General features: G+C 37.4%; 2 protein-coding genes across 2 annotated transcripts in view; both read right to left on the bottom strand.

Moving 5' to 3' along the window:
* The window catches only part of LOC122255281 (uncharacterized), a 23,908-nt gene extending 16,598 nt beyond the window's left edge, over positions 1–7,310 (bottom strand). The window contains exon 1 of the mRNA XM_086545624.1: positions 7,263–7,310. Within this exon, the coding sequence (XP_086401750.1) occupies positions 7,263–7,310 (48 nt within the window). The remainder of the gene's footprint in view (positions 1–7,262) is intronic.
* Positions 7,311–8,438: 1,128 nt separating this feature from the next.
* Positions 8,439–12,500, bottom strand: part of LOC122255286 (uncharacterized) — a 21,531-nt gene continuing 17,469 nt past the window's right edge. Inside the window, exons 9-10 of the mRNA XM_043019250.2 lie at positions 11,069–11,233; positions 8,439–9,240 (exon numbers count right to left, since the gene is read on the bottom strand). Coding sequence (XP_042875184.2) covers positions 9,128–9,240; positions 11,069–11,233 — 278 coding nt within the window. The 3' untranslated portion in view covers positions 8,439–9,127. The remainder of the gene's footprint in view (positions 9,241–11,068; positions 11,234–12,500) is intronic.

The following is a 12,500-nucleotide window of genomic DNA, read 5'->3' as shown; positions in this document are numbered from 1 at the left end:
TTAAAATGTTCTAATTTCTTTGCACATCACGAGCACAAAGAGTACATATCTAAATGAATATATCCTTGATGAGTCAGCTTCACCTTCCTCTTATTAAAACGACTCAAAACCTAAAAAAAAAAAAAAAAAAAAAAAAAAAAAAAAAAAAAAAAAAAAAAAAAAAAAAAAAAAAAAGGCTATCTCGAAATAAACACATGAAAAACATCCATTCCTTTTTTGTTTTTTGTTTTTGCTGTTACTAATTTGCTTTTTACTTGATTCATTAACCCCCCCCCTCCCCACTCTCATTAGATGAGGAGTTTTTGGGGTCGTAACAGTGCGAGTAGGTTTAGGTTTCATTCTTTCTTTCTTTATTCTCTGCTTAATAAGGTCAGTATGACTTTCATACTCATCATTTGAAAGAAATTAGGAACCAGTTTTTAAATTGAATCTACTGTTTTTTTATGCATACATATACAAATACAAGCACACACACACACACACACACATACATACAGACATACACACACACACACACACACACACACACACACACACACACGCCAACATACACACACGCATGCAATTGTTGTGTATTGTGATTGCATTGATGTTTTAGATATATATTATATTTATTTATATTATATATGTATATTATATATATATATATATGTATATATTATATATATATATTATAGATTATTATATATTATATCTTATATATATATATATATATATAACACCACACACACAAAAATATATATATATATATATATATATATATATATATATATATATATATATATATATATATATATATATATATATACCTATTTGTGTGTGTGTGTGTGTGTTTATAAATATGTAATAATAAATATGCCTTTCAACCAGTTCTTTGTTAAGTAGCCAGCTCCTTGTGCAACTAACCAGTTCTTTGTGCAACTAACCAGTTCCTTGTGCAACTGATCAGTTTTCCTGCACCTCTTGATTGGATCAGAATTGCAATTCTTACGAATGAGTCAAAGGACAGTTCTTGCATATCTTCCTGTTTGTCCTTTTGATAATTCTCATTTTTACTCCTGTTGTTTCTTATCTTTGTTTATTTGTCAAAGGGACTCTGCGTTATCTCGCTCTATTTCTCTCTCTCTCTCTCTCTCTCTCTCTTTCTCTTTATCTCTCTCTCTCTCTCTCTCTCTCTCTCTCTTTCTCTCTCTCTCTCTCTCTCTCTCTCTCTTTCTCTCTCTCTCTCTCTTTTCTCTCTCTCTCTCTCTCTCTCTCTGTCTTGTCTATCTCTCTCTCTCTCTCTCTATCTCTCTTTTTTCTCTCTCTGCCCCTCTCTCTCTCTCTCTCTCTCTCTCTCTCTCTCTCTCTCTCTCTCTTTCTCTCTCTCTCTCTCTCTCTCTTTCTCTCTCTCTCTCTTCTCTCTCTCTTTCTTTCTCTCTCTCTCTCTCTCTCTCTCTCTCTCTCTCTCTCTCTCTCTCTCTCTCCCCTCCCCTCTATATATATTTATCGTATATATATAATATTATATATATATATATGTATATATATATATGTATATTATATATACTACATTTTATATATATACTATAAATATATATATTTATATATATATATATACGTATATATATATTATATATGGGTGTGTGTGTGTGTGAGTGTGTGTGTGATGTGTGTGTGTATGTGTGTGTGTGTTCAATATATATAATAACTATATTCTGGCTTGTATATATATTACATATATATACACATCTTCTCTCTCTCTCGCTCTTCTCTCTCTATCTCTCTCTCTCTTTCTCGCTCCTCTCTCTCTCTCTCTCTCTCTCTCTCTCTCTCTCTAATATATATATATATATATATTATATTATATATATTATATATAATAAATATATATATACATGATAAGAGATATAATACATATTATTTATATATATATATATATATATATATATATATATATTATATATATATATATATATATATGATTACTTATTACTTTAATTATCATCAGCATTTGGATCAAACATATATAAAACATGTCAATTTTTCATGGGAAAAACTCGAGCAAGTGTGTGCAAGTGTGTGTGTGTGTGTGTTTGTGTATGTGTATGTCTTTATGTCTGTACTGATGGAGGAAAATAACGCCCAGCGAGACAGCCATTTAATATGCTTGTTTACTTTTATTGATAAATATAGGTTTCGTTGCAGATTATCTTTGTTTGCAAATTGTGTCCGACAGATTGCTTGGAATTCGAGCAAATAACCCATTTGTGGAATAAAATAAGAACGAAAGAGGAATATATATATATATAGATTAATATAATATATATATATAATATTATATGTTCACACACATAATATGTATATTATATAGATATGATATAGAATATATATATATATTTTTATATGATATATATATGTTCACTAATACTTAGATAATGTATATAAATATTATTTATATATATAATTATATATAGATATATTTATACAATATACATATACAATATATATATATATAATTAGATATATCTATATATATATAATATATATAGATAGATAGATAGATAGATAGATATAATTTCACGGACACATATCTAGGTATATATATATTATATATAGATATATTATAGTTATATAATATACATATAAATATATATTTATAATATAAACATATATGTGTATATAAAAGATATATATATATATATAGATATGATATATAGATATAGGTTCACAACACAATATAGATGTTATATATATAGATATACATAAGATATATATATATATATATATTTATCAATATATATATATATGATATATATAAACTGTAAATATATATATATATTATATTTAGATATATATATATATATATAATATATATATGTATAATAAATATAGTTTTATATATATATATATATATAATGAATATATATATAATTATTTTAATATATATATATATACATACACACACACACACAAACACATACACACACATACACATACACACATGTGTGTGTGTGTGTGCACATGAGAGCATACACGTATGTATGAATACCATACGCAGATCTTATATACATATACTTACCTTGAATAAATAAATACCATATACCTGCATTAAAATGTTCTAATTTCTTTGCACATCACGAGCACAAAGAGTACATATCTAGATGAATATATCCTTGATGAGTCAGCTTCACCTACCACTTTATATATAAATGAATAAACAAATCCTCTTAAAACGACTCAAAACCCATAAAAAAAACAAAAAAAACAATCTCGAATCTTTCCAGGCTATCTCGAAATAAACACATGAAAAACAACCATTCTTTTGTTTTGTTTTTGTTTTTTGTTTTTTGTTTTTACTGTTACTAATTTGCTTTTTACTTGATTCATTAACCCCCCCCCTCCCCACTCCCATTAGATGAGGAGTTTTTGGGGTCGTAACAGTGCGAGTTACATTCATTCTTTCTTATTCTCAATGTTATCTGTGTTTGTACGTCTATGCTTAATCAGGACAGATGACTTTCAAACTCACTCATTAGAAAGCTTAAAATTAGAAAGTTTAAATTGAATCTACTGTTTTTTTATGCATACATATACAAATACAAGCACACACACACACACACACACAACACATTACAATACAGAGATAACAACACACACAGCACAAACAAACATACAACAACCACATACATACCGACATACACAACACACACAGGGGGGGGGGGGGAACAAACAACTACACAACACACACACACACAAAACGGCCAACATACAACACCAAAAAACAACAAAGCCACACGCAATGCATATTTATGTTATGTGAATGCATATATATAATATATATAAATAAATATATATATATATATATATAGATATATATATATATATATAGATATATAAACAATAGTATATATATATATATATTCCACACACACCACACACAACACACACAGGATTCATAGTCACACACACACACACACACACTATATTTATATATATATAAAGATATATATATATAATATATTATAATATAATAATAGTTAAATATATATATATATATATATACCTATTTGTGTGTGTGTGTGTGTTTATAATTATGTAACTCCACACATATCCTCGAACACCCTCTCCTTCGTTTGTATCTATCTATAAAATTATTAATTTATGATTATCATTTCCTTCTTATAGCACATATATCTACTTACATACATAACCTGGCAACTGTACGTACTAGAATTAGTAGGAATTCCCCCTTGACACGTCCTTACATATAAAACACACACACTCTCGTATTTATAAGATACTTATAACACTACGCCACGCTTTGTAATTTATGGAATAAAGTTTTTGAATTTGAATTTGAATTTGTAATGATAGAGGGGGTGAGGGGATAGGTTGGGGGAAGGGGGGGCGGAGAAGATGTTTTTGATATGGTGCTGTTATTGTTTCTGTTATTGTTGTTGTTCTTGCCGTTGTTACTGTTAATTTTTGTTGTTGTTACTGTTGTTTTTGGTGTTGTTACTGTTGTTTTTGTTGTTGTTACTGTTGTTTTTGGTGTTGTTACTGTTGTTTTTGTTGTGTGTTACATGCGTAGTGGTAGGAGTGTCTTTTTTTATCCTTATTCATCTATATATAATTCGTTTCGTAATCTTCACTGACTTTAATAATGATGACGATAATTACTTGTATGATTATGATATAGAATTCGGCATGTTCATTTATACATTTCCTTTATATGATTTTAGCTTTTTACTTTTAATGCATAAGAATAATGATAATGAGAGTAATGATGATAATACTAATAATGATAATCACAATCGAGATAGTAATGATAATAGCAATAATAATGGTAATAACAACGACAACAACAGCAAAGATATAATAACAATAACAATGATAACAACAATAATAACAATGATAATGATAACGAATCACAATAACAAACACAACAAAAACAATAACACTGACAACAACCCAAAATCATACTACAGCAGATACAGAAAACACATAAAAAAATGACAAGAATGATGATAACAACCCTGTTAACAATCATCATAATAACAGATTCCTCCTTGAATGGAAAAGTAATATGCCGGAGTGGTTCCCTTTGTTATCAACCTCGGGAGTCTTGCCCTTCGTGACACTGAGGAACCATGGCAACAGATACAGGGAGGGAGGGAGGGAGGAATGGGAGGGAGGGCGAGAGGAGGTAGGAAGGATGAGGAGGGTGGGAAGAGCGGGAGGGAGGGAGGGAGGGTGGGAAGAGCGGGAGGGAGGGCGAGAGGAGGAGGGAGGGTGGGAGGGCGAGAGGAGGAGGGAGGGTGGGAGGGCGAGAGGAGGAGGGAGGGTGGGAAGAGCGGGAGGGAGGGCGAAAGGAGGAGGGAGGGTGGGAGGGATGAGGAGGGAGAAAGGAGGAGGGAGGGTGGGAGGAACAGGAGGGAGGAGGAGGAGCGGGAGGGAGGGCGAGAGGAGGGAGGGTGGGAGGAACGGGAGGGAGGGAGGGAGGGTAGGAGGGATGAGGGAGGGAGGGAGGGAGGGAGGAGGGAGGGAGAGACGAGCGGGAGGGAGGGCGAGAGGAGGAGGGAGGGAGGTAGGAGGGAGGGAGGGCGAGAGGAAGAGGGAGGGAGGGAAGAGCGGAGGAGGGAGGGTTGGAGGGATGAGGGAGGGTGGGAGGGAGGGCGAGAGTAGGAGAGGAGGAGGGAGGGTAGGAGGAACGGGAGGGAGGGAGGGTGGGAGGAACGGGAGGGAGGGAGGGTGGGAAGAGCGGGAGGGAGGGCGAGAGGGAGGGAGGAGGGAGGGAGGGAGGGAGGGAGGGAGGGAGGAGCGGGAGGGAGGGCGAGAGGAGGAGGGAGGAGCGGGAGGGAAGGAGGAAGGGTGGGAGGGAGAGAGGAGCGGGAGGGAGGGAGGGGGAGAGGAGGAGGGAGGAGCGGGAGGGAGGGTGGGAGGGATGAGGAGAGAGAGAGGAGGAGGGAGGGTGGGGGGGGGGAAGATGAAAGGGGTGGAGGGAAAAGGATGGAGGAAAAGGGAGAGATGGTAGGTGGGTGGGAGAGATGAGGGAGGAGGGAGTGAGAGAGTGAGAGACAGGGAGAGAAAGAGAGAAAGAGAGAGAGAGAGAGATGAGTGGGGAGATGGACGGGAGAGAGGCACAGAGGAGACTGGACGTAGAGAGAGAGAAGATGGAGAGAACGAGAGCGACCGACATGGAGAGAGGAGAGAGAGTGAGAGGCGGAGTGAGAGAGAGAAGAGATGAAGAAGCTTCCAGAGAGAGAGAGAGAGAGAGAAAAGAGAGAGAGAGAGAGAGAGAGAGATAAGAGAGAGAGAGAGAGAGAAAAGAGACGTAGAGAGGGACGAGATGAGAGAGAGAGAGAGAGAGAAAGGTGTGAGAGGAGAGGGGGAGGGAGGAAGAGACGAGAGAGAGGGGAGTATGAAGAGAGAGATAGAGAGAGAGAGACTAAGGGAGAGAATGGGGGAGAGAGAGAGATGGACGTGAGGAGAGAAAGAGAGTCTTGGAGAGAGAGACGATGAAAAGGAGAGAGAGAGAGAAAAGAATGACGAGGAAAAAGAGATAGATAGTTAGATTGATAATAGATCGAGAGAGAGAGAGAAATAGGGAGAGATGGTTATAGCGGTTGGTCGTGGGGGAGGATGATGAGGGAGGACAGGGTGAGTGATGAAGATGTAGTGGACATGGAGTGAGAGAGAGAAGAGAAAGAAAGAAAAAGGAAGAAGGGAGAACAGAGATGGGGGGGATTATGTGGTGGGAGAAGGAGCGAGTGGGGTGATGGAGAGAGAGAGCAGAGAGGAGAGAGGACGATCGGAGAAGGAGGGAAGAGAGGAGAGAAGAGGGTAGTGAGAGAGAGTGGAGAGAGAGAAGAAGGAAAGAGAGAGAGAGAGAGAGAGAGAGAGAGAGAGAGAGAGAGAGAGAAAGAGAGAGAGAGAGAGAGGAGAGGGAGGAGGGGAGGGAAGGAGAGAAAGAAAGAGAGAGAGAAAGAGAAAAAGAGATAGATAGATAGAGAGAGAGAGAGAGAGAAAGAGAGAGAGAAAGAAAGAAAGAGAGAGAGAGAGAGAGAGAGAGAGAGAGAGAGAGAGAGAGAGAGAGAGAGAGAGAGAGAGGGAGAGAGAGAGAGAGAGAGAGAGAGCGAGAAGAGAGAGAATGAGAGAGAGAGAGATCGAGAGGAGAGAGACGGGAGAGGGAGGAGAGATCGGGAGGAAGGGAGAGAGAGGGAGAGAAGTTCTGCATTTTTTTTAAAGAGACTCTTAAGGATGTGGATGATCATTCCAACCATAAATGACACAAAGGTCGGGATTTTTGAGAGCAAGCGGCGAATCATTGTGCTTATGTTTTGCTGCCCCATATTTTATAGATATGATTTGTTGAATGCAATTGTAATTGTCTTTACTGTTATTGAGGTCTAATATTATGTGAATTTTGATCGAGGCAGCATCCTTATCCTCATAGAAAATGAGTAGACTTTTTTATTTTGAAGTTCGGGAACTCTCTAATAAGGGAATATTAGGCCTCTGTATGATTCCAGCTCCGTTCAGTTTTGGGCAACTCATTCCTCCCTTTCTTTTCCCCCCTTCTCTTTCGCTCCTTTCACTTTATCTTTCTCTGTATTATATTGTTTTGTTGTTGTTTTTTGTATTTTGTCTACCTACTTGCCAAAGACAGTGTCATAACAAGGCTTCAAACCGTTTGCGGATATTTAGCCAATGAGAGTGGTTCATTTGAATATCCTTGAACTCTCAGCCAATGAGAGTGGTCCATCTGTATGTCCTCGGGCTATTAGCCAATGAGAATGGTCTATCTGAATATCCTTGAATTCTTAACCAATGAGAGTGGCCATCTGCGTGCTCTTTAACGCTCAGCCAATGAGAGTGATTGTCATTCAATCTCGAAATTTCAGCTTTTTACTCTCTCATTTGAGGCCTTAAGGAGTTCCGTACAGAAATAGTCTTACGATATCTATGGCCATAAAATCTGAGATCTTATAATGAACTTACCATTGGCTTACCTTTAATTTCGTATTATATGGAGTATATATATTTTTTTCCTTTGATAAAGGTTATGTATGCTAACTATTGTATTTTTTTGTGTTAAACGATTTTTATATATTACCCAAGTTATCTTTGGGGCAGAAACACACTGGATTCTACACACATTTATTGTGTACACACACACACACACACACACCACCACACACTCATATGTGCTAAATATATATATATATATATATAATATATATATATATAAACTTATATATATATATATATATATATATGTATATATATATACATATATATATATATATATGTATAGTATATATATATACATATATATCATATATATATATATATATAATTTATATATGTGTGTGTGTGTGTGTGTGTGTGTGTGTGTGTGCTGTATATATTCATTCATATTTCTTTCTTCGTACGTAAGGAGAAAGAAAAAAAAATGTATTTACCATTTATTATTTCCCGAAAAGAAATCCATTCGAAATAAACACAACAACACAATCAAAGCACAACTACATAAGGAAGATCCTAATAAGAAAACAATAAAAAAAAATCGACCCCTATCACCATAATTAATGAAATAGTAATAACAATAATTAATAAGATATGATATACAGGAAATGAAATCAATAACTACAGACAAGTGACGTTGGTATTGATAATAATAACATACGAAGATAACACTTGTGGTCACAATCACATTAAGATCAAACAACGATTGATAACTGATATGCGTGATATAGTGATGACAATAAACATGATTATAAAAATAATATAAATGACAACGGCATTGAAGATAATGATAATAACAATGATAATGATAAAAAATATAATAATGATAACAATAATAATAACAATAATAATGATATGGATAATAACAATAATAAAAACAACAACAGCAAGAATAACTTAAATAATAAAAACAACAACAACAAAAATAATTTAAATAATAAAAACAACAACAGCAAGAATAATTTAAATAATAAAAACAACAACAGCAAGAATGATAATAACAACAATAATGATAAAATAAAATTAACGTTAAGTTCAGATCATAGACACACAAATCATAAAAACAAACACACGAAACTAAACACCGTCACCCCAAAGAGCATCGCTCGATCCGCTTCTAGAGACTTCGATTCCTTCTCCTGACGAGGAAGTAGACCAGAGCTCCGACACCGACGATGATGGCGATGACGAGGAAGGAAATCCACGCCCACGAACCCTTCGACTTCCCGGCTGTGGGAGGGGGTGGGTGTGGGGGGAGGAGGAGGAGTGAGGAGTGAGGAGGAGGGGAAGAGAGACGAAGCGGTGAGGGAAATCGTTCAGTTACAGGTAGATATGGAGGTATGGATGGATACGTGTACACGCACCTACGCACGCACACACACATACATACACACACGCGCGTGTGCGCATATGTATATAACACGTACATGCAGACTTATATACATACATATACATGAATATATATTCATATACATATATATATATATATATATAATATATAAGATATATATATATATATATATATATGTATGTATATATATATAAATATCGATATATATATATATATATATTATATATTATATATAAATATATATCTGGTGTGTGGTGGTGTTTGTGTGTGTGTGTGTGTGTATGTACATATATATATTATTAAATATATATAATATATATATATATATATATATATATATAATAATATATATATATAAATACATATACATATTACACAAACATGGATATGAACATATATATGTACATATATTTGTACATATCTATACACACACACCCAACACACACACACAAGCCACACACAAAATAAGAGACACACACTATATATATATATATATATATATAGATATATATATATATTTATAGAATAACATATACATATATACACACACAACAAATAACACGACTCTTAGACATGGATATGAAACAGGATATATTTACATATATTTGTACCTATTTATTTATACACAACACACATAAATGTATATATAAATAATATAATTAAAATATATATTACAAATTTAATATATATATATATATCATAATATATGTGTGGTGTGTGTGGTGTGTGTGTGTGTTAGGTAACTACGGTATCATAATATATAGATATATATATTATAGATATATATATATATACACCCTTACCCTTCTCCTCCCCTCCTACCCTCACTCACCATAACTAAACCTAACTTAACCCTACCCATTCCCTAACCCATCCTTCACCATCCCTTGCCTCCCCCCCCCCCCCCCCCCCCCCCCATTCCTTTCCCCCTCCCTCCCCACCTTAATCCCCCCTTCACTCCCTCTTCCCTACCCATCCCTTTGCCCTTCCCCCTCCACCTCCCTCCCTCTCTCCCCCGCCCTACCCACCTGGGTACCTCCCCCCCCATCCCTTCCCTATCCCCACCTGTACCCCCCTTCCTCTCTCCCATCTTACCCACCTGTACCACCCATCCCATCCTCAGTCCCCTCCCCCTACCAAACATGTGTTCTACTACCCCCCGCTCCAATCTCTTACCCTCCTTGTACCCACCTGTCCCCCCCCATCCCTCTCCCCCTCCCCTACCCCACTCTGTACCCCCCTCCCTCCTCTCCCATCCCTCCCTACCCCCCTACCCCCCCTCCCTCCTCCCCCCTCCCTCCCCACCTCCCCCCCCCCTCCCTCCTCTTCCCTACCCCCCTGTACCCCCCTTCCCTCCTCTCCCCTCCTTACCCACCTGTACCCCCCCTCCCTCCTCTCCCCTCCCCTACCCACCTGTACCCCGCCTCCCATCTCTCCCCTCCCTACCCACCTGTACCCCCCCCCATCCTCTCCCCTACCCACCTGTACCCCCCCTCCCTCCTCTCCCCTCCCTACCCACCTGTCCCCCCCCTCCCTCCTCTCCCCTCCCCTACCCACCTGTTCCCCCCCCATCCTCTTCCCTACCCACCTGTACCCCGCCTCCCTCCTTACCCACCTGTACCCCGCCTCCCTCCTCTCCCCTCCCTACCCACCTGTACCCCCCTCCCTCCTCTCCCATCCCTCCCCACCTGTACCCCCCCCTCTCACCTGTAACCGGGCGGTCGAGCGGGAGCGCTGTCGGGGGGCGGCTGCACCCGAAACCCAGCAACAGAGGAACGTCCGAGCGAAAGATCATGCTATCGGCGTCTGAACAGGATTTGGAGATGTTCAGTGCTGGGATGTTCAGTGTACAAGCACGGTTTCCATTGGTGCCTGTGGGTGAGTAAGTTTTTTTTTTGTGATTTAAAAAAAATATTTATTATTATTCTTTTATTTTTGGATTTCTAATTACACGTTTATTCATTTATGAATTGTTTGGTGATTTACTTCTCTTTGACTATTTATTGACCTATATATATGCAGTATATATCTATCTATCAGTCAAGTTACATATTTTTATTTTCACAGTCTATTTACTTATATTGATATATACTGATACACTCATTTTATATATTGATTGATTCATTCACTGTAAGATAATTTACAAATGACGCGAGTATGAAAGTATTAGATAAAAACAGAAGCATTAAAAAGAAGAAGGTTAGAAATTAAATAAGAATTGGGCCATTATTACTATATAAAACAAAAGAATAAATTACATCAATACAAGACTTGGTGACACTTAGGAAAAGGAAAATAACTCGAATGTGTGTACAAAGAGACAAAACAGAAATGCAAATCAGTTGAGAGTGCAAGAAGCAAGTGCAGAAGGAGACTTGATCCACTAAGAATTATAGAAGCAGCTAAAAGTCGTGTGATGCCGAAAAAAAAATATATATATACACATACAGAAATTACCCTAGAAAAAAAGAGGATTGCTATATGTTTTCGAAGTGTAAAATGACCATTGAACAAAGGCAAGGAAACCAGTCTTTAGAACTGTCCACAGAGTGAAGAAAACCTATTAAAAACGTAGAAATAACCAAAGAACGGCGAACACAAGAGAGCATTATGGCCACGTTCACATCTCGTCGAACTCGTCGAAAGATTAGATCTAATCGGAATCTGAACGAAGATGGGAACTATGAACTATGAACTATATTAGAACTATCTGAACTATGCAGACTACCGTGAATATAGACTTCATTCAACCTTTAAAGAGACCACTGAACTTCCCCCCCCCCATCCCCCCCCCAACCCCTCCCTTCCCCCCTCCTCCCCCCCCCAAAGAAGAAACCACACCCCCCATTATATCATAAGATTACCCCCACCCCCATGATAGTAATAAAACCCCCCCCCCCCCCCCCCCCCCTCCTATTAATGATAAAAAAAACGATGATAATGATAATAAGAGTAATGATAATAGTTATGATAACAATGTGATGACAAGAATACTAATGATGATTATTGTAATGATCATGAAGATGATGATGGTGATAGTGGTGAAGGAAAAGATGATAATGATGATGAGATGAAGCAGGAGAAGGAGGAGGAAGAAAAGGGGGGGAAAGGTGAAGAGGAACAGGAGGAGGAGTGGGAG

This window comes from Penaeus japonicus, unplaced genomic scaffold, assembly GCF_977035675.1.
Source record: "Penaeus japonicus unplaced genomic scaffold, GWHDUDI00000001_assembly GWHDUDI00000016, whole genome shotgun sequence".
NCBI classification, from domain to species: domain Eukaryota; kingdom Metazoa; phylum Arthropoda; class Malacostraca; order Decapoda; family Penaeidae; genus Penaeus; species Penaeus japonicus.
The sequence above is the reverse complement of the archived record's forward strand: the minus strand, read 5'-3'. Positions and strand labels throughout refer to the sequence as shown.